This window comes from Lynx canadensis, chromosome D2, assembly GCF_007474595.2.
Source record: "Lynx canadensis isolate LIC74 chromosome D2, mLynCan4.pri.v2, whole genome shotgun sequence".
NCBI classification, from domain to species: domain Eukaryota; kingdom Metazoa; phylum Chordata; class Mammalia; order Carnivora; family Felidae; genus Lynx; species Lynx canadensis.
In genome coordinates this window covers 39,446,858-39,474,739 of record NC_044313.2, presented here as the reverse complement: position 1 = coordinate 39,474,739, position 27,882 = coordinate 39,446,858, and the positions used below count along the sequence as shown (strand labels likewise).

Sequence of the window (27,882 nt, the reverse complement as noted above, 5' to 3'; positions counted from 1 at the left end):
GAGCTGCCTCCACCTGGTCTCATCTGGCAGAAAATGCACAGTGGGTAAGGGTCAAGCACCTTGGTCTTGGCACCAGGCTGGTGACCTCTCCCAGAACTCAGTCATATTTCTGCAGTGTTCTACCTTACCAGGAAGGAAGCTCTTTTTCTCAATTTCCTTTAAAGGTACATTCCCTTATCAGCCTGCCAGCCTCCTGCAATCGAACTCCGGGGCTGCAAACAGTGAGTAAACATACAAGCTGCTCCTGCTTTGATGCCCCCAGGAAATGTCACAACTCACTCGGTTCTGTGAGCAGGCCCAGCCACAGCTGACCTCTGCCCAGAGCTGACCCTGCCAGAGCATCCTTGTCCCATCCCTCTAGGCCCCTGCCTGTGTGCCTGGCCGGTGACAAGGCCAAGTCAGATGCCCTTCTACTGTGAAGCCTTCCTGGACTCCGTGACAAGGTAACACCAGACAGAGTGACGGTCCCTCTATGAGTCCTTGAGGGGAGAGGCCGATCTGAGGGCAGGTGCTCAGCCAGGTCCTGGCTGGCCTGACCCCATTACCAATAATGGATGGAAATTAATGCTGTTTTTAGGGAGAAACTTCTCTGTGCAGGGTTGACACATGGCCCCATTATATTCTCACAACGACCCCGAGTAGGAGCTGTGGGTGAGACACTGAGGCTCAGAGATGTTAGCTTCCCAAGATCACCTTCCACTGGCCTAGAGCCCTCTCCCATGCACCCCTCATCTCCCTGGGATGGGGGTGGGGTGCTTTGAGCTACCTCCCTGAGGTCTAGTCCCCTTGGCTTAGGCTGTGCTCTCCTCGAATGCAGGGACACATCTCTTATCTCCTTCTTAGAACCTCATGGTCCTTAGCCAGCAGAAGTGAGGCTTAGCTGATGTGACCAGCTGTGCTGTACCAGGAGGGGCTGAGGGCCCATCTCAAGATTTCTTAGCTGTGTTCCTTCCAACAGTCCATAGCTCAAGGGGCCAAGTTACATGGCAGATGTGGAGAAAGGTGGGTCGATGTGTCATTGGAGAAACGGTGGTTTGTATGGCCAGTGCTGGGGAGCACAGGGGAGGAGACCTCACTCAGGCCTAGGGGATTCTAGGCGCTTCTTGGAGAAGGGTCACCTCACCCAGGTCCTTAAAAAATGAGGAGTTGGATTTCTCCAGGCCAAGAAAGGAAGGATGGTATTCGAGGTGGAGGAAATAGCTCATGCAAAGCAAGGGCACGAAGATGCCCCGCAAACTGGTGCTGGGCGCAAATGGCTAAAGCGTCCTGTGCATCTGGGGGCAAGGGAGAGGGCAGGGGAGCTGGGCAGAGAGGTCTGGACTCTCGCCTGTAGTTGGGGTAATCACTGAGGGATTTTAGATGGAGGAGTAAAAGAATTAGATTTGCCCTTATAGAAGGAGCCTCCAAAAAACTGTATGTGTGCTTGAGAACGAACTTCCAATTGCTGTGTGGGATGGATCCTGGGGAAGCAGGTCGAAGGATGTTTCTGAGTGTCCTGGGGAGAGATGACAGAGCTGGGAGGGAAGGAGATGCACTCGGAGACCCCAGGAAATAGACGTGATCCCACATCCAATTGAGTGGAGGATGAGGCCAAGGGAGGCATTGAGGTCAGCGGTTTCAACCCTGACTGCACACTGGAATCCCCTTGGGAGCTTTTAAAATATAGGTAGAGGTGGGCTACAGATGCTGGTTTAACAGTTTGGGCAGGACAGGCTGGGCCGAGGCAGCATGGAAGTAATATTAAACACACTTCTAGGATGGGACATGTGAGAGAAGAAAGGTAATTTTGTGTGTGTGTGTGTGTGTGTGTGTGTGTGTGTGAGAGAGAGAGAGAGCGAGAGCGAGAGAGAAGCAGGCAGAGACAGAGAGAGAGAAAGCCAGAGAGAGAGAGCCAGAGGGAGAGAAAGAAAGAGAGGATGAGAGAGAGAGAGAGAGAGAGAGAGAGAGAGAGTGTGTGTGTGTGTGTGTGTGAAGTGAGGGCCCATGAGGTGGTAACAAAGGCCCCTGAGGGGTCAGAGGCCAGTGGGGTCAGACTCCCATTTTGACAGAGTTTACTGAGCACCTCTTCTGTGGCAGCTGCTGTGCTAGGCTCCGGAGGTACAAAGATGACAATTAATTCCAGGAACACTGAGCAGACATAAGAAAGGCACAGCCTGGCCTTCACTCCACCGTCCATCCACCCACTCACCATCTATCCATCCACCCTCCAGGTATTTCTCCACCAACCGTCCACCCTCCTGCCCTCCTTCCATCCTCCCTCCCTCCACCCTCCCTCCCTTCCTCTTTCCATCCACCCCTCCACCCACCCACCATCCATCCATCCACCCATCCAACCACCCACCATCACTCCGCCATCCATCCCTTCACCATCACTAAGTACAGGTGGGATGATTCCCCAAAGCGGTATCTTCTCCTCTGACCTCGCTGCCTCTCCATCCTTATCATTTTCTCTTCAAACTGCCCCTCTCAGAAGGGGTTTCTGTCCTGCTTGCACCATCTTGGTCAGGGCTCTGCCCTACCAAAGCCCCCTGCCTTTGGGGATCCCTGGGTGGGAAATCAGATGTTTAATTGCGCTGATGTTTCCAGGGAACCAGATGTTGGGTTTTAATTTTTCTCCCCAGTTGGTCCCAGCTGTAGCAGGGGAAAAAAATCCCCAGCTTTGGACCCAAAGAGATCTGAATGCAAATTCGGGTTTTGCTGATTTCTGCCTGAATGACCTTAGGCAAATTCCTTGACCTGGATCCAGGTTATTTACCTGGAAGCATTCAAGAACAGTATCTACCTCCCAGCGTGGCTGTGAAAGTGAAAACAGATGATTCTAGTAGAAAATGCCCACACCTACGAGCCCGGCCCTTGGCAGAGGCTTGCTAAGTGTTAGACCCCTACCACTTGTTCCCTCTCAGGCAGCCTGAGGGACACCAGTGCAAACGGCCTTGCTATGTGAGGGGGTCCCCTACAGAGGCTGATTGTGAGGCTGTGTGTGTGTGTGTGTATGTGTGCGTGTGTGTGTGTGTGTGTGTGTGTGTGTGTGTGTGTAGAGCACTTCCAAAATGTCCAGAGGAAGAAGACTTTGGAACAGGACTGAGTGTGGTCTCTTGTGCTTACCTTTCAGAAGTCTGACCAGAAGACGCCCTTCTCAAGGGGAGCAGCTGGGCACTGAGCAAATGTCGCCCCAGGATATGCCTACCTGAGGCCAGGGCCCCGTCCCGGGAGACTCTCATCCTGGCTGTGGGGCTGGCCTGGCACCAAGAAGTGCTGAAGCTCCACAGGGCATTCTATGGCTCCATCAGGTGGCAGAACCACGGATGGAGAGTTTTCTAGATTTGTATGCTTGCGGGAACTCCCCAGAGTGTCAAAGTACAACTTCAAAGGCTCCTCCACTAGCCCTGGGACGGGGCTGGGGCTCCCTGTTTTTAACAAGCACCCAAGGAGTCTCAGGGTTTGGCACACTTTAAAAGCCCTGCTGTTATTCAACTGCAAAGAAGGAGCACAGAACTTGGATCTCTGCCATTTATTAGCAGGGGCCACTGGACAAGGTATGTGACTTCCTTATTCCTCAGATTCTTCAACTGCAAAGGGAGGATAATCATGCCTACCTCAAGGGGTTGTTGTGACAGACAACCCGGGGGGATGGGTGTCAGCGATCAGCACAGGCGTGGTGACCATTACTACCGCAGAGCCCTTCTATCCAGGGGACAGCGTGGACCCTCTCCAACCCCGAATCGGCTATAGGGGGATGAGATATGGGTGGGGTGGGCACTCCAGGTAAAGACCTCTACCTTGGGCTGACAACAGAGCTATGTTTGGTGTCTGGAGCCATCCAGGTTATAACTTTGTTGAGATACAGGCTACCCTGCGGTTGCACATCGGATACAATCAAGTGATTTGGGAAGACCAGCTGAGCTGCTCCCCAGCCCAGAGCTCCCACAAGGAAAGGACTGAGGGTTCCATCCGTGGCCCTGGCCCCTGGAGGGACTGCCCAGCATCCTTAGGTTCTTGGAAACTCACGCTTTGGAGTAGTTCAGAACGAAGTCCACACCCTTCTCACTATCAAACTGGATGTCTCGGGGTAGATCCTTGTGGTATTTGGCATCGATACTCAAGGGGAAGCCAGGGTTCCACTCCATCCATCTGAGCATGAATAAAAAGAAGAAAACTGTGTAAAATGCCTGGCCTTTGGGCTGGCCCCTCAGACTAAAGCCTGCCCCTGCGGTCTGAGGATGTGCCCTCCGTCAGGCCGAGACGTTATAGCTGAGTGTGCATCCGTGAGGTACTGGGACCCCTCCAGGGGTCCGGCAGTAGCCTGCTTTGCTGTGCCCTGAGCTTCACAGCAGGAGGTGTGAGGTCCCCTGAACCTGAGACTGGGCTCACAGCAGAGGAGTGGCGAGTGAAGTAGGTGTGCGCCACTGCGTAAAAGGAAGCCGAAAAGGAAGCATCAGAAGACCTCACCGATTTGACGGGACATTCAACTGCCTGTCTCCCTCGGCACAGAGTTGCCTTGCCGGTCACCGGAGGTAGAAAGGGTTGAGGCCGCTCCACTTCCAGGCTGAACTGAACAGCCAGTGTCCCACCAGCTCGGTCAACGTGCCCCTGGACTGTATGTGGTGGCTGGGGAAAGGGGACAGTGGGCACGCCTTCCAAGTAAGGTGTCCAGGGCAGCACGGTGATTGGACTTCGGACACAGACTGCTGCCAGTAGCAGGTTTAGTGACTGTTAAAATCAAAATAGCTCCCCCCCAAGACAGGCCATGCACTGTATCCAGCCCACATTTTCAGATACCGGTGTCCTTGAAACTTATCCTGCAGCATTGGGCACTTACATTTTGTTTTTGAGATTTTGCTGTTTTTTTTTCTTACAGCAAAACCAAAACTAGCCCAAAGTGTCTGTTCCTTTAGGGCAGGGAAAACGATCTCGTATTTATTTAAAAATCAAAATTTACATTCTGGGTTAACAGCTTTTCACTTGTATTCCTAACTCTCCTTTTCTGAAACCTTTCTCACAACAGAAAGTAACGCACTGAGAGTTGAGGTCATGAAAAAGTCTGGAGTCCCTTTAATATCATCTTGTGCTATTACTGTCCCAGAAATCCCCATGGTTTTTCATGCTGTCCTGTTGGCCAGGTAAGACTCCCATTGGGACCACAAGAGGCGAACAGGAGCTAGGTATGGTCGCCCGGAGCAAATGCATTTTGAAAAACATTTTCTGTTGCATGGCACTGTCATTTATCACTGTTGGTTTACTTACAGTATTCCATTTTCCTGGGCTTTAAGAAAATCTTCTCTATTTGTTGTTTGTATTAACACCAACGCTGATAAAATGTAGACAAGTGTACAACCTCAACTAATCTACTGATTTTTCCCCCTTTGTTTTAGAAAATAATTGTTTTTCTTGGAACCTCCTGCCCCACTGCTGTCCCCCGAACCTCCTGAAGGTGGCAGCACTAATGGATGGACGCACCCAACTTCCGTGGTCTGGAGACTACCGCCTCTCAGTGCGTGGAGACTGTGCGGTTTGCCAGCTCTCCAGCAGACGCCTGTGTCCCTTTTCCAGTGCAGGCCACTGCTACCTGAGACAGCTGACAGGCTGACCTGCACAGGGGCCAAAGATCTTCGTGCCCGTAGATAAACAGGCAAAGAAAAAAAATCACACTCCACAAGGAGTTGAACACGCCAGGCAGAGGAAATGAAGATGCAAAAAAGACATTTAATTTCTTTTTTTTAAAGACATTTAATTTCTTAAAAAAAGAAGTGTTAAAGAGATACAGTAGAATGTAAAAAGACTTTCTTTTTTTTCCTTTTTTAAAAGTGGACCCCATGCCCAACGTGGGTCTTGAACTCACAACTCTGAGATCAAGAGTCAGATGCTCTACAGACTGAGCCAGCCGGGTGCCCCTAAAAAGACCTTCTGCAGCCATAAAACATGATTTCTGAATTGAAAATTCAACAGAGAAATGGGAAAAGAGAAGAGTCACTGTGAGATCTAATTTGTTTCCTGCACAAAATGTATTCATTAAGGAAGTAATTACTGAGCACCTGTCATGTGCCAGGCACTGCTCTGTACAAAATGGAAGAAAACATAACACAAATACAGAGCAAAAACACAAAGAAATGGAAGCCATGATGGGGATTACGGAGGGCAATTGTTGTGATGAGCACCGGGTGTTTTATGGAAGTGATGAATACTGTATACCTAAAACAAATATGACACTGTATGTTAACTAACTGGAATTAAAATAAAAACTTAAAAATAAAAGAAAACACAAGAGACATGAAAGGCAGACCTAGAAGATTTAATATACAGAGACTAAGAAGTCCAAAAGGAGAGAGGAATATAGAGAGAAGTGAAAATCAAGAAATAAGAGAAAAACTTTCTTAAGTTGAAAAGACCTCAATTTTCTGAGTAAGTCCTAGGTAGAAAGAAAGGGGAAAAGGGCATGTATAGATATATACTTATTACATATTAAAATGTCAAAGAGAGAGAAGACTGTGGGGGTAGGGGGAGAAAGAGGGAGGGAAACAGAGAAAGTAGGGAGGGGGGAGAGGGAAGGAGGGAGGGGAAGGGAGAAGGTAAGGAAAGATTGTGCTCTTTTCTTTCTTTCTTTCTTTCTTTTTCTCTCTCCTTTCTCCTTTGCCCTTTCTTTCTGTTCTTCTTTTCTTTCTCTTCCTTTCTTTTTCTCTTCTCTTCCTTCTTCTTTTCTTTTGTTTCTCTTCTCCTTTTCTCCTTTCTCCTTCTTTTCGTCCTTCGTTTTCTCTTTTCTTTGTCTTCCTCTTTTTTTCTACTTTCTACTTCTTCGCTTCTTCCGCCACAGAGACCAAACAACAGGATGGAGTAAGTGGGAGTGGAGTTCAGAACTGGCGTCAGAGCCCATGCACATCCCACCAGCTGTGCCAGCTCTGTGTGCTATGGGCATCATCCCTGGGCAGTAGGAAGGAGTGTGTTATGTAATAAGTGACACCGGGATGTTTGACCCCCTACTTCACATCATGTATAAAAATACATGGCAGGTGAGTTACGAGCCTAATGTTAAAAAACAAAATTGTAAAAGTCAGACAAAAATATAGGTATATTTATGTAACACTGGGGTGGGGAGGGCCTTGTTACGTAAAGCAGGAAACCCAAAAGTTATAAAGGAAAACCAATACATATAGTTAAGAAAATAAAGAACTAAAATCTGCGACACAAGCAACAGTAGACAAATGACATATACCACACTCATAACGAAAAGGTGCTATCTGAACACACAAAGGGCTCCTTTAGATGAATAATAACAAGGACACAGAAAAAATGAAGCATATAAATAGACAATTCAAAGAAGAGGCAATGCACAGAGGCTTAACTCACCAGTGGTCAGGGGAATGCAGATTAAAACAACCATGGGGTCCAATTTAGGGGTTTTTAGATTGTCAAAAATATAAAAGATTGACATGATCAGGTATGTCATATATATACATATACAACTGGAAAATTGCACCAAAAATTACTATAACATTGTGAGAAAGGATTTTTGTTAGTACTTTTAAAAATGAAACTGCTAATTTGACCCAGCAAGGTGAGTTCTGGAAATTAATCTGACAGTAATGAAATCACCAGGACATCAAGCTGCTTGTACAAGGTTGCCTCTTGCCACACTGTTGGTAATGCCAAATACACACACACACACACACACACACACACACACACACACACACACACACACGAAGCAATGGCTGAATTCACATACAGCGAGAAATATGTGGCAACGTAAGAATGAGGAAATCAATGAGATACTATTTCAGACACATCAGACCGACACCAATGAGAATGTCTCAAGATGCAAAGTGTGTCAATGATGTAGGGAAAGTGCAACCCTAAGAAACAGCTGCTAGGGGTGAAAACTGGCAGAACCCCTTTGGAATACCAGTGGCAATATCTAGAAAACTCACAGTGTGGTCTGCTATCCTGCAGGTCTACTTCTAAGAATATTCCCTAGAGAAATTCTTCCATAAGAGCACCAGGAGACAGATGAGAGAGCTCACTCTGGTGTGGCTTGTGACAGCCAGATATTAAAGACGGTCTACATGTCCATCAGCAGGAGAGTGGGTGAGCCTGGTGGTTTGTTCGTGCAATGGTGTGCTATACAGGAACTAAGTGAATGGATGACACCTGTCTGTGTCAACCGGCTGCCCTTCAAAACAGAATGACGAGTGAAAAAAAGCAAGTCACAAAATGATCAAACGTTGTAGGTTACAAGCCACTACTCTATCCGCTGCTGTGTGTGCGTGCACACCAGCCAGGTGCATACGGTCACAGTGAGAATGGGGTCAGGGCGTTATGACCTGCGTGGGCTTCTCCACTTCCCTGCTAGGCTGACTGAGGGACGAAGGCCAGCTGGGCTTGCAGCTCCCTGACAGATTGGAGACTATTCTTACTTTACTTCCAACTCTCATCTGGAAGCTCGAGAGTTTGTGTGAAAGAGGAACTCCTAGATTATGCAGACGGTGCAAAGTTCAGTGCTTCCTGAACGGAAGCAGAGGAGGGCGTCTGAAGAGGGCAGATGAGTGGAAGGAGGAAGAAACAATGACGATTAGATCTAAGAAGAGGGATAACTATTTCACTGGAAAAGCCCTTGGCCCCATCTCCCTAGACCCTGTCAAAGCCCTGTCCCTGTGAAACAAACACACCACTGAATCCACTGCTCCCTAATAAAGGGGTACTTCCCAAAGGGTGCTCCACAGAGTACTTGTTCTGTGAGATGTTAAGAATTGTACATCCAACTCTCTTGGGAAACACTGGGTGGGAGAAAAAAATTAACCACAGTCCACTACCACAGAACTTCTCAGAATTCTCACTGCTTATGTGCATCGGGAACCTCCAGGAGGAGGAGGTGATGAACAGTTTCCCAAACTTGTCTCACCACGGGGAGAAAGTTATGGGGCCGCTGCTCCAGGGCACACTTTGGAAAATACTGCGTTAAGACAACATGCCTGCAAGACTAATTTATCAGCCATTAACATCTTAGTCTGAATGACAGTGGAACTGATAAAACTTCCTGTCCACTCTCCTAACAGGATACAAACTAGCCTGATTCTCTGAAAGCTGTTTAATGTCACTGCAAACTAGGATTCCTTCTTTCCACAAGGCCAAACGCACATGGGATGCTCACTGTAGGGGCTCTGACACAGGTGGCTGAAGTGGGGAGGAAAGCTGAGGAAGGAGCTGAGAAATAACAATGTTTTAAGATGGGAATGGTGGTGCAGAGCTTTCGGACAACGCCTTGTGCACTGCACCAAACACAAAAGTCCCAGAACGCATCACATGGTGTCTGAGCCCAGAGGCTCACACACGAAAGTTTTAAAATAAACCACAAATTCATAAATCTTTAACATTACTCAAGTATAATCAGATTACCCTCCTTCACCTGACATAAAGACATAAAAATTTTATTTTAAAATTTTATTATGAAATCAAACATATAAACACATGTATGTATGTGTGGATATGTATATGTATGCACACACATGGAGAAAAATGCACAAAACATCTGTATAACCAACATCCAGATCAAGAATCAGAACGTTACCAGTATCCCCACACCGCACCTGCTTTCCCGCTTAGCCTCCCCTGATCACCGTCCTCCCTTTTATGAGAATCATTTCCTTGCTGTTGTCTATTGTCCCACTGCTATGTAACTGTCCCTAAACAACAGACTTCCAAACTCTATGGATTGGTCAGACACGGTGTGCCTCACTTCCAGTATCCAACACTGTACTTGTGAGGTTTGCCTATGTTGCTTTGCATAGCAGCAGGTCATTGACTACCCTTCTTTTGCTTTATTGGATTAAAAAAGCCCGACATACTGCATACTCTTTGTAGGAAGTTACACCATAGAGACATACGTGGAAAGCTGTCATGGTCATCACTCCCCAAGAGCCTCGCCATAGCCCAGGTAACCATGCTGACTTGTTAGCATGAGTCCATCCATTCTTCTCCCTTGGAAGGAGTCACAGACTCAAGGTCTACAAAGGCCAAAGTAGGACCTGAAAGATGCCTTGACACAGACAGTGGACAGGTACTGGACTGAGGAAACCTGGGCCCTGTTTACTCAGAACTCCACAGCGACCATGAAACAAATTTATAGGCTGGATATAGCCCACTGACCACCGTTTTCCAGATGAGCGCTCTAGATCATGTGTTATTTCCCAAAACAGCTATATTGAGTTGTAATTTACATACAATAAAATTCACCCCTTAAAAGTATCCAATGAAGTTTTTTAGTGTACTTACAGAATTGTGCAGGCTTCACCAAAGTCTAATTTGGGGATATTTTCACCCCAAAAAGAAACCTTGTGCCCACTAATAGTCACTGTCCGTGTCCATCCCCAACTTCCAGTCCTGGGCAACCAACAGTCTACTAATCTGTGTCCACAGACTTGCCTGTTCCAGACATTTCATAAAACAGAATCATACAGTATGTGGTGTTTTGTAAATGACTTTCCTCTTTAGCATAATGTTTTTGAGGTTCATGCATGGTTTAGTATGTATCCATAGTTCATTCTTTTTAATGCCAAATAACATTCCATTATATGAATATACCACATTTTGTTTATCCATTCATCAGGTAATGGAATTTATGTTGTTTCCACCTTTGGGCTATTATAAGTGATGTTGCTATGAATATTTATATAAAGCTTGTGTGTGTGTGTGTGTGTGTGTGTGTGTGTGTGTAGAAACCTATTTTCATTACTCTTGTGTAGCCACCATGCACAATAAGAAAAAAGGGATAGAGCTGCTAGTACGAAGTCTGTCCAAGATTTGAGAAGCTGTGGGGCACCTGGGTGGCTCATTTGGCTGAACATCTGACTCTTGATTTTGGCTCAGGTCATGATCCCAGGGTCGTGGGATCGAGTGCCATGTCGGGCTCTATGCTGAGTGAGAAGCCTGCTTAAGATTCTTTCCCTCTCCCTCTGCCCCACTTCCCTGACTTCCCCCTCTCTCTCTAAAAAATAAAAAAAAAAAAATTTAAAAAAGGTTTGAAAAACTGCTAACCTGTTTTTCAAGGTGGCTGTACCATTTTATATTCTACCAAAAATGTTTGAGGGGTCCAGTTTCTCTTTTTGATTCTAGTCATCCTAGCGGGTGTGACATGGTATCTCACTGTGATTTTGATTTTTGCACTCTCCTGACGATTAATGATGTTGAGCATCCTTTCAAATGCTTGTGGGCCATATATTTTCTCTGGAGAAGTGCTTCTTCATTTTTTTATGGCCAAAGTATTTTCCATGTATAGACATACCGCATTTTATTTACAGATTCATCAGTTAATGGGCATCTGGGTTGTATTCATCTTTGGTTCTTATGGATAATGTAAACATTCATATACAAGTTTGTGTGCGGACATATATTTTCGTTTTCTTAGGCATATGCCTAGATGTGGAACTGCTGGATTATCTAGTAACTCTTGATTTAACAACATGAGTAACTACTAGACTGTTTTCCAAAGCAGCTGCACATTTTACATTCCTACCAGGAGTGTATGAGGGTTCTGATTTCTCCACATCCTCACAACTCTTGTTATTATCTGACTTTTATAGTAAATGTGAAGTGGTAATGATTTGCATTTCCCTAATGAATAATGATGTCAAGCATCTTTTCATGGACTTATTGATCATGTATATATCTTCCTTGGAAAAATGTCTATTCAGATCCTTCTCTATTTTTAAATTGGATTATTTGTCTTTATTATTGATTTGTGTGAGCTCTTTATATATTCTGGATACAAGTCCCTTATCAGATCCATGATTTACAAATATTTCATCCCATTCTGTGAGTTGTCTTTTCACTTTCTTGATGGTATCCTTCGAAGCACAAAAGTTAAAATTTGATAACATGAGCTTATCTATTTCTCCTTTGTTGTTTAAGCTTTTGTTGTCATATCTAAAAATACTTTGCCAATGCAAGGCCATGAAAGTTTACCCCTGTCTTTTTCAATGTTTTAGTTTTAGCTCTTACATTTAAGTATTTGATCCACTTTAAGTTAATTTTTGTACGTGGGGTAAGGGTCCAATTTCATTCTTTTGCATGTGGCTAGTCAGTTGTCCCAACACCATTTGTTGAAAAGACTATTCTTTCTCCATTGAATTGTCTTGCTGCCTCTGTTGAAAATTAACTGACCATAAATGCAAGGGCTAACTTCTGGACTCTCAATTCTATTTAATTTCTCTATATATCTAACCTTATGCCAATACCACAATTGTTTTAATTACCACAGCAGTGTAGTAATTCTGATACTGCCAAGTGTGATTTCCCAAGTTTTTTTTTTTTTTCAAGATTATTTTGACTATTATGGGTTCCTTGCATTTCCTTATGATTTTTAGGATCATCTTGTCAATTTCTGCAAAAAAGTTAGCTGAGACTTTGATAGGGATTGTGTTAAATATGCACACTGCTTTGGGGAGTACTGCTATTTTTATAATATTAAGTCCTCTGGTCCGTGAATGTAAGATGTCTTTCACCTTATTTAGGTCTTCTTTAATTACTTTCAACAATGTTTTGTAGTTTTCATTGTGTAAGTCTTAGACTTCTTTTGCTAAGTTTATTCATAAATATTTTATTCCTTTTGATGTTACTGCACATGGAACTGTTTTGTTATCTTTATTTTCAGATTGATTATTAGCATACAGAAACACAACTGAATTGTGTATATTGATCTTTTATGCTGCAACCTTGCTGGGTTATCAGTTCCAATATTTTTTTTGGTGAACGTTTTAGGATTTTCTACATACGAGATCATTTCATCTGTGAATGGCAGTAGTTTTACTTATTGCTCTTTAACGTGGGTGCCCTTTCTCCCCTCTTGCCTAATTGCCCTGGCTAGAATCTCCAGTACAATGTTACACAGAAGTGGCAAAAGCTGACGTCCTTATCTTGTTCCTGGATCTTAGGAGGAAAGCATGTAGTCATTTCCCATTAAGAATGATATGAACCGGGGACACCTACCCAGCTCCACTGACTGAGTGGAGCTTCCGACTTCAGTTCAGGTCACAACCTCACAGTTCATGAGTTCAAGCCCCACATTGGGCTCTGTGCTGATACCTCAGAGCCTGGAGCCTGTTTTGGATTCTGTGTCTCCCTTTCTCTCTGCCCCTCCCCCCACTCGTACTCTGTCTCTCTCTCTCTCAAAAATAAATAAACGTTAAAAAAATGATATTAATTGTAAGGTTTTTTTATAGGTGCCCTTTACCAGGTTGAGAAATTTCTGTTTAATTCCTATTTTTTTAGTGTTATTCAATCATGAAAGAATGTTGGATTTTGTCAAATGCACTCTTATATGTCTTTTGAGATGCTCATGTGTTTCTTTGTTCTTTACTGATATGGTGCATTATATTAATTTATTTTTGGATATTAAACCAACCTTGCGCACTTGGGACAAATCCTATATTGTATCATATCTTTTACACGCTGTTGCATCCAGTTTGCTAGTATTTTGTTGAAAATGCTTACATCTATATCCATAAGAGACATTGGTGTATAGTTTTCTTATGATGTCTTTGTCTGATTTTGGTATAACATCGATCTCATTCAATGCACTGGGATGTGTTCCCTCCTCTTGTATTTTCTGGAAGAGCTTATGCAGGATTGGTACTAATTCTTTAAGCGTTTGGTAGAATTAATCAGTGAGGTCATCTGGGCCTAGGATTTTCTTTGTGGGAAGTTTCAAAATTACTAATTCGACCTTTTGGCTTGTGATTGTTCTATTCAAATTATTTATTCTTAAGTCAGTTTTGGTCATTCCTATCTTTCTAGGACTTCTCCATTTCACTCAAGTTATCTAATTTGTTGGTATACAACTGTCCATAGTATTCCCTTTTATACATTTTTAATTTGTGTGAGGTGGGTACTGATGCTCCCTCTCTCCTACTTTAAAAAATTTGAGTTCTCTCACTCTTTTTTTCTTGGTCTGTTAGCTAAAGATTTGCCAATTTTTTGGAGATTATTTATCACTTTTATAATAGAATTATTACCAGAAGACATAAAAAGTGAGGGGGTAATCACTACAATAGGAGGTGAAAGAACATTAATGTAAATCCAAGCTTTTGCTGCCCCATTCCCCCTAGATGCTGATATGGTTTCCCCACAGTTTTCTCAATAATGCACTTTACCATCTCTGCCTGGACAGTGGAGGTCAAGTGGGTCTTGGGGATCGAGGAGCACTACAGGGCACTGGTGGCCTGGCCATTGCTTACCAGCAGTGGTCAGCCATACGCTGTGGGCAGAGTTCATTCAGGGCTGTCTGGTCTGACGTCATAACTCACCGATACTGTTTTTGCCGTGTTTCCAGCTCTTTACGTCTGTGCTGCTTGAGAATGTGTATTTGGTCATCGCAGGCCAACTTTGCTGTGAGGAAAGGACAGGTGTGAGAAGAGCCACAGGAAGAACGGTAACAACGTCCAATATTCAGGTTTCCCTCACACACCTGCCCATGCATCATTTTTATATGCATCATCTCATTTAAGCCTCTGAACGCTTCCCCAGTTCATGTGTAGGAAACTGGGGCTTAGGGAGGTTGAATAGCTTTGCCTTTGAACTTTGCCCAAGGTCACACACCGAATGAGTGGATTTTCAACACAAGACTCATATCCATGCTCTTAGCCTATTATAAAAGACAAGTCTAGTGCCCCCTCTTACTGCCTGCTCATTTGGCAAGCTGGGGGCCCTGCATCTTGGAGCTCTGAGAATCATGTCCACATACATAAGCCAGGCTTGGTGGTCATCAGGATTTATGGGGGCAGGCCAATGATTCTCTGGAAGGTACAGTGTATGTAGCAAGTTGCCTTAGCTTCCCCATATGTAAAATGGGTATGATAATGCCAATGTCAGGGTTATGGTAGGGATTTAGTGAGCACTTCACACAATGCTTGAAACCCAGTAAGTGGGAACAATGACTAACATTATTGTCCTTACAATCATGATGGACCTAGGCTTCCTCTTCCTCCCCCTAAGCCCAGATTCAAAGGTCTCTTGTCTCTCATCTCAGGAGTGGGGCAAGTGGCTAAAGTCAAGGTCAAGCTGCTCAGGGCCTTTAGAGCAGGAGAAGCCAGCTCATGACTACCCTTTATACTGTTATTTAGGGTAAAGCCAGTGAACACAGTGGGAGCCCAGACTAGCAAGATTCCAGAGCATCTCCTACCAAGATTCCAGAGCATCTCCTATAATAGTGCTTCTCCAGCTCTCTGTGGGTTTAAAAATTTCCGTTTAATCACAGACTGATATTTCTGTAAACTACAATAAAACTTAACTACTAGAAAAGAAATAAAAAACAAACCAAGGACATTCAAAGCATAAACCCTGCTTTTATTATAAGATGCAACGGTCACAGAATAATTCTTGCAAGTTGCTATAAAAGTTTGTAAATGCCTGCTCTCAGTCTCGGTACCCACCTCTTTACAGACCAACAGCTAACAGTTCCTAGCCCACACTCAGAGCACCTTCTGGCTGAGGAAGCTCCAGTCCAGGGCTTGGAACTGGGGCCCAGCGAGGAAGATCAATGGGGCGCCTCTTTGTTCTCCAGTGGGGATGTTAAGCCGTCCAGCGGGGGGCAGGGTTAAGGCCACTGAAGGCAAGATGAATATTAACTGACAACAGCTGCCATTGGCTGTAGGGGACACTGTTGTAGGCACTCGACATTCATCATCTCTAATCCACCTCGAAGAATTAGCTTATTTCTCAGGCACCTGGCTCTGAGGCATTGAGTCTTCAATTTCAGCGGCATGAAGAAGTCAGAACGTGTGGAAGTGCACATACCAAGTCTCAAAAGCTGTCAGCTCCATTTCTCCTGGCCCTGAGGGTGCCGGACATCTACCCCAGTGACTGATGGAACTTTTGGGAACACAGCAGGTGACAAAGCCTAGACTGAATGCCCCAGAGTTCTGGAGAGGGGGGTAGATTCCAAAAGACTGACATGAGTGCCTTAATGAAGCTGTCTCTTCACATAGGTGCTCTCGATCCCTGGGACCACAGTGACAGCCCTCTGACATTTATGTTCACCCCAGGTGCAGTGGTGGAGCATTAGATTGCAGAGGTTACCATGTCGCTCATGGGCAGGGTCCCCTCATTTCCGGATTGTCCAAAGGATTGGTCATTGTGCCATGGGGTGGATTAAAGATGGCCATAAATTCTTTGACATTCTTTCCATTGAGAGGTGGGATCTATGTCCCCTTTGAGTTTGGATGGGCTCTGCGACTGCTTGGACCAACAGAATAAGGTAGAAACTACCCTCTGACAGCTTCCAGGCCCAAACATGAAGAGACCGGCAGCTTCCACTTTCTGTCTCTTGGAATACTCGCTCTTAGAAGCCAGCCACCACACAAGAAGTGCAACTACCCTGTGAGGGCCAAGCCATGAGAAGCCCAACTCCACGGAGAAGGCTTCCAGAATGAACTTCCAGGTGGAGAGAGAGGCCATGGAGCCCTGAGGTGCTAGACATGTGAGGGAGGAACCGTCCTCGAAGGGAGCCTTCTAGCCCATCGTCCTCAGTTGATGCTTTGTGGCTCACAGACAACCCACCCAGCTGAACCTTTCCCAAATTTCCATCCCATGATGAAAAAAATGAAATGGCTGTTTAAATCCACAAAGATTGTTACGGAGGAACTGATAAGCGAAACATGCTGGATGGGCAGCTTCCATGTGCCCCTTCAGAATCTACCCTTCACCTCATCCTGTCCCTGAAGGTCCCTGATCTTGTCCTCGATTTGAATGAATTGCATCAATGGGCTTTGTGTTGGGTTCAGCCACTGGGAGCCCTGACCAGAGAGAGGAGGGCACTGGAGAGTGAGGAGAGGACATTTATTCCCCAGGTCCTCTCGTAGTGTCTCCCTGCTGTCTGCATCTCTACTAGGGGCCACAGCTACTCCCAAGGGGGCTCTGTCTCTAGGACACTCCCCATCTGGATTATTCTGGCATTCTTCCCCTCCCCTCACCCCACCAGGACTGGCAGTGCACCAGGACTGGCAGTGCTAATGGTCTACACCTTTCTTCTTTGTTTTTTTCTTGTGATGAGAACTTTTAAATTTTTATTTTCACTCCACTAAACAGTGTAACATTAGTTTAGGTGTACAATGTAGTGATTCAACACTTCCCACATTACCCCGTGCTCATCACAGCAAGTGCATTCCTTAATCCCCATCACCTATCTCACCCATCCCCTGCCTACCTTCCTTGATGAGAACTTTTAAGATCTGTCCTCTTAGCAATTTTCAAATATACAGTATGGTATTATCAACTATAGTCACCACCTAGGAAGTCTTAATACAATCAATTTTGAAATAATTCATCCCAAAACCCATAAATTCTAAATATTAAAAAAAAATTCAGCGTATATTTTTTGAAGGCTTCCCAATTTGTGGTAATTTGTTATGGCAGTCCTAGAACTAATACACAGAGTAACCAAGTTTGGCCTACACCTTTCTTTTTTTATGTTTATTTATTTATTTTGAGAGAGAGAGGGAGAGACAGAGAGAGAACATGAGCAGGGGAGGGGGAGAGAGAGAGAGAATTCTAAGCAGGCTCCATGCTGTCAGCAGAGAGCCTGATGTGGGGCTTGAACCCACAAATTGTGACATCATGACCTGAGCTGAAGCAAGAGCCAGATGCTTAACTGACTGAGCCATCCAGGCCTCCTAGCCTATACTTTTCTAAACATCCTCATTTGAATGTGCCATATGTTTTTTGCTAGAAAGGGATGCGGGGTCTGTGAGGAGAAGGACTGCACAACCAAGACCCCTGGTGGGAGGGGCAGGGGAGAGACTTGGAGCTAGTGTTTTTCTGATACTAGAGAAAGAGAAGTGCCCTGTCCACAACTGTTCACATTCTGGCCACAAGACAGAGTGAATTTGGTTTTTTGTTTGTTTTTTTTTTGCTGTGAGGTCAGGGAACAAAAATCTTTCTAGCTCCAATCATTCCGTTCAGAAATATTTTTGGAAATTGGTTTCTTAAATTCCATGTCAGAAACAATGGGAGGGGGTGCCTGGGTGACTCGGTTGAGCATCCAACTCTTGATTTTGGCTGAGGTCATGATCCCAGCGTGGTGGGATCGAGCCCTGTGTTGGTCTCCACACTGAGCATGGAGTCTGTTTAAAATTCTCTCTCTCCCTCTGCCCTGCTCCCCTGCTCACTCTCTCTCTGAAAGAAAAAGAAAGAAAGAAAGAAAGAAAGAAAGAAAGAAAGAAAGAAAGAAAGGGACGTGGGCCTGGCAGTTTAAGAACACTAGGTAGAGAACTTTTTCCTCCTCTGTCTTGATTTTCTTAGCTAAAAAATGGGTTAATCATCACTACCATTTTGCCTACCTGCCGGACCTCTGTGAAGGAGAAGTCACTGCACCTGTGTTCCCCCTCACTTTTCTAGTGGTGCACAGCTTTGGAGACATCTTGTTCTGGGTTTAAAAGTGTGAACAAACTGAAGGGCCACAAACGTGAAGTCAGACAGAACTTTGCTGAGGCATGGATTTGACTCCCACACGCTTACAGGTTAGTGCACAAGAAGCCATGCGGAGGGACAGAGTGGCCTCAGCTGACTTCTGCCATCCGTTCCTCTCTCTGCTCCTCCACACCAGGCCAGCTGCCCGTCTCTTATGGGGAGTGGTCCTCCCGAGGAAGTGCCAGATTGGCACGTTTGAGGGTCTTGCTTAAGAGGGCTGACTTTAGGTACTTTTCCTCTTTTAGCAAAATGTGGGACTTTAGGTTTAACAACTGGTGACCGTGACCACCAGGCCTGGCCATGGCCCCTCTAGGCTGCCACTCGGGGCACTCCTGGTCGACCTCTTCCCTTCCCAGGCCTGTTGCGTGTTGCCCTGGAGCCTGTGCCCCCACTGTGACCTCACAGAGAGGAGGACTGGAGAACTTACCTGGAGAGCGGCCCCTCTAGGGGGACGTCCCACAGGTATTTGCTACTGGGAACTGTAGTTACCCTCTGACAAAAAGGGGTCATACGCTTGCCCCCGAAGGACTGTAGCCCAGAGGGAGGACACTGCTGAGCATGTGGCCGGGAGCCTCTCCCTGCACCCTCTTAGCACGGGGCTTATTAGCACCCTGAGGAAGGTCACACCTCCGCAGGTACACGGAGGCACACAGCGCGGTATCATTATTCCTACGAAAACAGTCCTTTGAGGAAGGAGCTCCTGGGAAGCTCAGGAAGTGGAAGGGGCCTGGGCCACTCACCGCGTCCATCTCTCAGGACAATCTCGCCCTCGCCGGTGATCCAGCGGTAGCAAGGGAACTCGATGTAATCCCCGCAGGGCGTCTTCAGCGTGATGTACTTCAGGTACCAGTCATCATGGAGCCAGTACTTGCGCTTCTCGATTTTGACCAGCTGGATGTCACCCAGTTCTTCATCCACTGTCACGTCGTAAGAATCCACCTGAGAGGATAAAAAAAAAAAGGCGAATGAGGTTGTCTGGGGGTTCCTGAGCCTTGTTATCACCAGCCTAGATGTCTACCGAATGCTTCCCCTCGGTAAGGCTCCGTGCTGCACCCGGGGAGACAGAGGCAAGTCCTGGGTTCTGCCCTTATGGAGATGGAGGTCTGGTGAGTAAGCGATGGACGGCGCTGCTCAGAGAAGGACATTCTGTGATCTGCACGCGGCTCAGAGGGAAGAGGAGGCTCCAGCCGGTGTGCCCTCTGCTGGGCCTTGCCGGGTGAGGGGCTTCTTCAGCTGCTCTGCTCACGATGAGGGCAGGGGGCTGCTAGCCTTTCCACGCCGACAGGGCTGCAGGGGGCACACTGGCCCTCGCATGAAGGGCAGCCCTCTGCAGCTCGCGAATAGCTTGCTGACGATGGCTATAGACCTCCTAACCGATGTCAGGAACAAGGGCCGTCATGACCGTGTCACAGATGAAGAGACTGAGGCTTACTAAATCCCAGGTCAGCTATTCATTGTCAGAGATGGAATTCTAATCCAGATCTTTCTGGCACAGCCACCCCACGTCTCTCTTGTTCTCCGGGGAGCAAACAACTGAGTGAAAATGGGGAGGCTCACTTGCAAGCGAAGTTGCCTAGATGCACGCCATCCTATGGGCATCTGCGGTCATTGGGCCACAGCGACTGGAGACTCCACTGTCCCCTCCCTCAGAGAAGCTGCTCCATCTCTTCCTCGGCTACCACCACCCAGCTGGACATCTAGCCCTCCGTCTGAGAATCACACGGTCCCGGAGAGGCTTCTTTGGCCCCAACTCCCTTCCTTTTTATTCCAAGGTGCTGGGCTTGTCCCTCCCAAGAGAGTGTCCGCCTCAGGTGTTCATGACCCCTCTTACTTTAGAATGCCGTCCTCTCCCTGCTACCCCTGCATCAATACCACAGACACTGTCAGCCCCCGCCAGCCCCTTGGAGCCACAGAAAAGCCACTTCCCTGGAGCAGCTGTCCGGGCCCAGGCCTCACCGCACCCTGACTTCCTTTCCTTGGCCTGCAATGCCAGCAACAAAAATGCCTCACGGCCCTTCTTCTACCCTCAGGAATTCTTCTCCTGGTTTTGAGCCAAGAGTGTGGAGCTCATGGGCTCAATTTCTTCCTCCCCATCTACTCCTGGCTACTCAATTTGCTGTTTGTAGTCAGGGATGGGCCCAGTGAAGGAGCCCATGCTAGCTCACACCTGCTCACAGGCAGTGACCTCAGGAGTCCAGGAGGGAGGACCAGTTTGGTTCTGATGCATACAGCAGCCAGTTGCCTGTACCCTTGAGAAAGGAACCCCTCAGGCATCATGTCATTTGGATTTCTCAATGGTCCGGCAAGCTAAGGCATTACCCCCCTTGCTGGTGAAGAAACAGAGCTTCAGGGGAGCAAAACATTTGCTGAGGCCCATGGTCAGTCACTTTGGAGCTAGAGTATGACCTCAAGACTGGGGCTGACTGAGCTCCCTGTCACATAGGGCCTGCCTTTGCCTCTGCCCCACACTGCCCACTCCCAGTGTTTGGTGGGAATCTCTGTCTTGGGCTCCAGGGGAGAGCTGAGGTCTCTATCGATCTCCCTGGCAGGTGGGGCCTGGAGTGGGGGGGTGGGGCCCTGTAGATGTCCAGTTGTGGGGTCACTCAGTGCCCACTCTGCTTCTTCCAAATGGACACTGGGCCTCTTGTCCCACCAGAACCTTCCTGCTAGCCCACTCATGCACTCAGCTCAGTGGGGGTCTCTATTCTCTCCCCACCCCCAGAAGGTCACCCCAAAAGAGCTGTGCCCTTCCTTTCCTCTCCTCGCTCTTCAGATGATCCAGCCCCTAACTGGGACTCCTCTCCCACCCCTACACCCCGGGGCCTCCTGGCTTCTTCGCAGGCATTAGCACACTGCAATACAGACCTCAGGCAGGCCTGGGAGTCAGTGCCCTCCGGGACCCCGCCTGTGGATTCTGCTCTCCCACAAGACACACTGTGCGGTAGAGGGGTTCTTTCACCTGCAGGACAGTGACTTCTGGCAGCACAGATGAGCTTGCACACCTCTTAGGGACGAAGATGTGCCATCCCAGCACAAAGGCCTGGCCCAAGCCACGGGGAACAGGGAGGAGGCTTCTGCTTTCTAACCACAAGCGTCTAGCATCTTTGGTAACCACAATATGTGAGCTGCTCACTGTGCTCAGAGCCAAGAGGCTTGCTGAAAATATCCAACTTCCCATTCCTCTTAGGAAGTCCTCCTGGGGTTCCTCTGGTAGTTTGGTGGGAGGAGGGTGGAAATAGAGACGCATGGGGTCACATGCAGGATGAACACCTTTCCCCTCCATTTACCTATCACACGGAGAACTCTAGATTCTTCCATCCGAGGGAAAAGTTCAAGGATTGGTGAAATCTGGCTTAGAAAGTACCTTGGGAGGCACCGAGTCCAGGGCTTCCCAAACCTGCGGCCTGTAGAACACCCAATGCACCGCTTGAACCCTCTTCCTTTCTCTCCCTCTGTCATCAGGGCCACAGATACACAGATCACCCCAAAAGCCATGGAAGGGTTGCCCAGCACGGCCACTGTGCCTGCCCATCTCCTAGAATCTGGAGCCTGCCAGCACACGGCACTGAGCTGCTCGGTCCCGAGGAGCTGGTGGGCTGGTAGTCTGCACATGGCCTGCCATGGCACCTTCTAGCAGCAAGACCAGCCTCAACCTTCCGCTGTGCCACAAATGTAGTGGGAACTGCTTGTCTGATTTTCTTGGCATCGCTGTGACTGGCAGTGACTGGCCAAGTGACTGGCAGGTGCTCTGGGATGGCGTGCATCTGTGCAGACTGACTTGCAAGTGAGCCTCCCATTTTCACTCAGATATTTGCTCCCCAGAGAAACAAGAGAGACATGGAGGGGCAGCCAGTCTCTGGGCTGTTTGGGTCCATGGTCTGGGCTTTCCCAGGAAGGCAGTGGGGAGCCACTGAGGGTGTGACCATTTACGGGAGAACCTCCCCTTTGGAGAGGGCTTCAATTCCCAGTCCTGACCTGAATCGGTATGTAGAACTCTGATGAGAGTAACTGGGAATCTGCAACTCAATTTATTGATAACAAAATCAGTCTTATCATTTGACTGAACTGTGCATAGAGGAGTGTGGGAGTTCACCTGCCAAAGACCTGGAAATGACTGAATCCACTGCCTTCATGGTTGTTGTCGTTATTGTTGTTAACCATAATGATAGGAGCACTTTTCCAAGTAAAATGGGAAGGCCGATTCTTCTCAGCAAATATTTTCTCTAAGGTTTCTTTTTTACCTTTACCCAATAGGGACAGCCTGTCCTTAAAGAGACACTAGCTGGAGAATGAGGAAGTGGCTCTGGACTGTGCAAGAAAGTGTGGAGTAACTTTGCATCAACAGGAACTTTCTCAAAAGTGGATTTTTTCAAAGAGCCTTTAGGAGCCACCAGATTCCCCTGTAGCACCGCAGTCCCTCCCAGCTCACCCTCTCTCACCCTGATGGAAACGGGACACGCAAACCTCTCCTGAAATTTGCTTCTGGGACTCTCACTGAGGTGTTTAGTCATAGAGGTATTTGAATGAATTCCCAAGGTGATGATAATGAACAGAACAGTGCTTTCATCCCTCTTCCAATGACCCTGTTCTGGCCACACCACAGTGTCTCCTCCTGGGAGAAGCCACACATGGGGTGCCCTGTGCGGCAGGGCTGTGTGTGTGTGTGTGTGTGTGTGTGTGTGTGAAGACAATGGAGCCCACTGCGACCTGCCTATTAAGGGGGTGGGGGGTAGTCTGTCCCCTGTCTTCCTCCCTGAGGTGTTAGGGGAATCCATGAACTAACGGAAATAAATGAAGGTGCTTCAGAAATGGCAGCTGTCATCTTTCCAAATGGATGTCTCATTAGTCCTCCTGTACCACTGTCCCCAGGGCCACTTCCCTAACGGGGGAAACCAAACAATAGATGGTTGTTTTTATACTCAACACTTCACTTTTCCTGAAGGGAAATTGAGCCAGGCTAACATGCTGAACTTGGCTAAGTGCCAAGTTGGCTTATCCCAAGGTTCTGAGGCTCCTGGATAGGAATCAAGCCCACTTTGAGTTTGGAGTTGGGAAAAGGAGTGGAATATTATTTACTTACTTTAGCCTCTACAGGCCTAAAACTGAACTCATCAATTTTATCCAAGAAGTATTTAGTTGAACCATATGAAATTCCCAGTTTTGTTTATTCAAAATTGTCAACTATGAGCACTTTCATATGGTTCAACCTAATAATCAACTAAGTGGTGAAAAAGACAACTTTGTGAAGTCTGAATCTTTTTGGTCCAGTTCAGGAACTGGTGGGTGATGGAAGGGAACATTCCTTGGGTACCTACTTGCAGCAAGTTGGGACTGTCACAATAATCATACAGTGAACATTTCCCATGCACTTGGCAGTGGACTGGGAGAGTCACTAAATGCTCGGTAAGGACCATGACCTGCCATGCTCACCGACAAAGCCACAGGGCTGCAGTTCATGCCCAGGTCAGCGTCAAGAGCTGGCTTCTAAATGGGGCCTTATATAGCACTCGGTACCACAGACACAAGGTACAGTACACAGGGCTCCCTTTGCTCTGTGGACACCCACAGCTCCAGGGTATCTACTGAGAAGGGGAGAGGAGAAGCCCTCCTTCCTCTTCCTGCTCCACTGAGCCCTCACACTTGGGGTGGAAGTGTTCCCTGGTGTATACTCTTTTGGGAGTCCGACGATCTCCAGGTTGCAAAAGTTCTCATGTTCCTTCCTTCTGATTTCCTGTGGGGACCTGTCCTGAGGATGTGAGCTACCCAGGTGTGAAGACAGCTGCTAGTATCACTCTGGTCCACCAGCTGGGCTTGGGTTCACCCAGATTCCTAGACCAGCCTGAAGTCATCCCTTCCATTTGACATTTGGGGAAACTGAGGCCCGGTGAGGGGGCAGAGTGAACTAGCCGTCAGGCCAAGATTCAAACCAGCCTCTGAACCCCCAGACCTGTGCTTTCTCACCACAGCTTGAGGCTGCTCCGAGGTGCCATCTGGGCGTCACAGCTGGGCAAGGACCCGCACGACTCTCTAACCCCACCCCACGACCTGTGGAAGGAGCCCTACGAAGTGGGGCACAAGGAATGCTGCCCACAGAACTTGCCCAGTTAGGGACCTCTCAGAGCCTCGGGGTACCTATTTGTGAAATGGAGAGCAGACCTTGCACCTTCTCCTGCTCCCAGGGGAGAAGCGCGGCGCCCTACAGACCTCACTCTGCAAAGCCTCCCACCCCGAACTTGGGTCACAGCCGTCCCGACGGGGTCCTGGACACTCCCCAAGCCCGGGCCCTACCACCCCAACGGGTCTCGGGTCTCGGGCGCCCTCCCCCGCCCCCTGCCTCGGTCACGGCCCCCCCGACGGGTCCAGAGTGTCCCCAGCCCGGTCCCAGCCGCGCTTCCTCACCGCGCCGCGCTCGAAGTCGTTGTAGAAGGGCTTGTCCAGCAGGTGCTTCTCGCTGCAGCCCGCGGAGCCCACGAGGCTGAGGTAGATGTAGTCGTCGGTGCCAGCGAACCACTGGCTGCCGGTGGCCACGGTGACCGTGTAGGAGGGCATGGCGGAGGGCCGCGAGCGCCAAGAGCCGGGGTGCCGCGGTCCACGCGCGTCGGCACCTCGCCGGGACCAGCGCAGCAGCCTCTTCCCCCGCCCGGCCCCGCCCCCCTGCAAGCGCCGACCCCCCCCCCGGCCCCGCCCCCACTCCGCCCCGCCCCTGACGCTCTGCGCCTCGGGACCCGCCGCGGACACGGTAGGGGTCGCGCATTCTTGCTTTCGCACCCAGGCGGTTTGGTGCCGGTTTTAGCAGTCTGGGGCCCCGGGCAACCTCAGCTGCCATCCCCTCACCCAGGCATCCGTGCATGCACTCACTCAGTCTCCTATTCCCTGTTTTCACCCTTCACCCTTCCTTCCTGCCTCAGCTTGCCTCCGCGCCAGGCTCCCGGAAGGCCCTAGGGTTGGGCTCCCGGGACCCCCAGAAGAGGAGACTTACAGTCCCTGCTCTCACCAAGTTCCCAGTGTGGCTCGGGCGATTACCCGTATTCCGTGGTTTCTTAGACCAGGGGTGCTCTGGGAATCTGCACCGGGAAGCGGGACTCACCTGGGGAGTCAGGCAGGCTTCCTGGAGGAAGCCCCACCTGAGCTGATACTGAGAGTGGAATCTGGAACGCAGAGACTTCAGTCAGCTGTGGCTTCCTCCACGGTCTTGGCTGAATATCACTCTGGGCAAGGTGCAGGTGGGCACCGAGGTGAGTCAGATGCCAGCCGCTCTCAGGCCCAGAGTTGTCCGTGTACAGTGGGAAGAAGGGCAGAGAGAGGGAGGCTAGGACAAGAAAACGCAAATCTGAACACCTGGGTGTTGTCTGGAGGAGGTCTTGGAAGAGGTTTGGGGGCCGGGAGGCTGGGGTATGGTGGGGAAGGAGTTAGGCTTGTTTGGAGATGGCTCATAGGTGTGGACCACTGGCTGGGAGTCCTAGGGAGAAAGATGTGGACTCCACAGCAAGAATGTTCCAGGCGTGAGGGCCGGCACCTGGGGAGCGGGCTGCTGAGCGGAGTAAATTGGTCGACTTTCTAACTGGTGGTGAGCAGAGGCCTGAAAGAGATGTGATTAGAAGGCTTTGTGTTCTCGGGGGAAGCTTCCCATGGGTGGTCAGCTTTCCTACTGCTGAGACCTGATCTTATAGGTCTTCTGCATTCGCCTGCACCTCCCCCGCATCTCATTCCTGCCATCCTGCCCCCCACGACCCCTGCTCCGCCAACTTCAGAACTGAACCTGCCCGTGCTACACATTCAGTAATGAGCTGAACCGGATTAAAATAGAAGTTCATTCCATATGAGGTGGTGGGTGTGTCAAGTCCCCTGCTTTGTGCTTTCTGTCGGGGACGTGCAAAGAGGCAGGCTCCCCATTTCTGGGGCCCCGGGCTCCACCTGGTGCAAATCCTGCTTCCTCCTCTGCCTGGCAGGATCGCCACTCTGAGCAGAGGCAGGGTACCTGCCAGTCCACTTTCTACAGGAGGGCACATTTCAGTGGGACTGGCTCTATTCATGGAAAGGCACTGGAGGGATTCTCTGGGAATCGAATAGTAGGACGTGAAAGAATGGGCGCAGCTGAGATGAATAGATGGAAATAGCCCTGGGATAGAAGTGGGATCCAACCCCTGCCAGGCAAGAGACCGGCTCCAGCAAACCCTGGGCACGGTGGGAAGGATGGCCGTGGAATTGCACTTCAAATCTAAGAACAAAATGGCTGTTGTTTTTCTTTGAAAAGTACATACAGTATACTTCTTTCGGACAGAAGTAATATGTGGTAGAAATCAGAGGAAAGATTGATATAGAAACAAAATTCATAATGTGGGGAAAAAGTAGTAAATATTCATTACATTGCACGTTTTTGCACCACCAGGACCACACCATTGTGTGTAATTAGTCATATTTGGGTTTTCCTTAATATTATAGCATGTATTGTCCTATGTAATTTTACTTCTTAAATCTTTTAATGACTGCATAATATTTAATTCTATACCACTATTTCTTTTAATTAGTCTGCTATTATTGAGCATTTAGGCTGATTTCCCTCATTAATTGCTATAGTACATATTTGGTGCTTAAAACATTTTAAAAAGTTTTTCTTAAGATAGGGATTTAGAAACGGACCAAACTATATGAACATTTTGAGACGTTTGTAACATGTTATGAAGCTACTTTCCTTCCCATGGACTAGAGAAATTTATACTCATGCCATTTACTGTCATGCAAAACATGGAATGTTGGTTTCATGGAAACTTTGCCATCGTAGGGTAGTTTCCAAAATATTCCTACATCTTGTCTTTACTGTCTCTGCCCCAGTTTAGGCTTTCAGCGTCTCCTACACAGATTATAACAACGTGTAGCCTAACTGCCCCCTCCCTCCAATTCTCTAGCCAGAGTTATTTCCCCGTAGCATTACTGAGATGTAATTAGTATACTATACAATTTGGTCATTTAAATTTTTTTTAACGTTTATTCATTTTTGAGAGACAGACAGAGCATGAGCTGGGAAGGGGGAGAGAGAGAGGGAGACACAGAATCTGAAGCAGGCTCCAGACTCTAAGCTGTCAGCACAGAGCCTGATGCGGGGCCCGAACTCACAAACTGTGAGATCATGACCTGAGCTGAAGTCGGACGCTCAACTGACTGAGCCACCCAGGCGCCCCTACAATTTACTTATTTAAAGTATACAATTTAATGGTGTTTAGTAATATCCAGGGAGTTGTGAGACCATCACTACAATCAATTTTAGGACATTTCTGTCGCCTAATTAGCAGTCACTTCCCATTACCCCCCTCACCTTTCCAGCCAGGGCAAACACTAATCTACTTTCTGTCCATAGATTTGCTTATTCCGGCATTTCATATGAATAGAATCATACAATACACACCTTTTGTGACTGTTTTCGCTTAAAAGGAG

At 47.9% G+C, this 27,882-nt stretch overlaps 1 protein-coding gene and 1 long non-coding RNA gene across 5 annotated transcripts in view; one reads left to right on the top strand and one right to left on the bottom strand.

The window, feature by feature from the left end:
• Positions 1-25,081, bottom strand: part of ALOX5 (arachidonate 5-lipoxygenase) — a 49,982-nt gene extending 24,901 nt beyond the window's left edge. The window contains exons 1-4 of one of the 2 annotated variants that reach the window (XM_030335009.2): positions 24,850-25,081; positions 19,191-19,389; positions 14,292-14,373; positions 4,009-4,131 (exon numbers count right to left, since the gene is read on the bottom strand). In XM_030335009.2, the coding sequence (XP_030190869.1) occupies positions 4,009-4,131; positions 14,292-14,373; positions 19,191-19,389; positions 24,850-24,999 (554 nt within the window). In that variant the 5' untranslated portion in view covers positions 25,000-25,081. Of the gene's footprint in view, positions 1-4,008; positions 4,132-4,449; positions 4,532-14,291; positions 14,374-19,190; positions 19,390-24,849 lie in introns of those variants that run through there. The other variant, XM_030335010.1, reaches the window with a different exon arrangement.
• LOC115527423 lies at positions 242-8,128 on the top strand. 3 transcript variants are annotated; one of them, XR_003972928.1, is made up of 3 exons: positions 242-443; positions 3,113-6,399; positions 7,945-8,128. It is a non-coding gene; the product is annotated as an uncharacterized LOC115527423 (long non-coding RNA). The 3 variants fall into 3 exon arrangements; XR_004344265.1 differs by lacking the exon at positions 7,945-8,128 and having other exon boundaries at positions 3,113-3,536; positions 5,006-6,366; XR_004344264.1 differs by lacking the exons at positions 242-443; positions 7,945-8,128 and adding an exon at positions 2,081-2,210 and having other exon boundaries at positions 3,113-6,366.
• Positions 25,082-27,882: the final 2,801 nt, after the last annotated feature.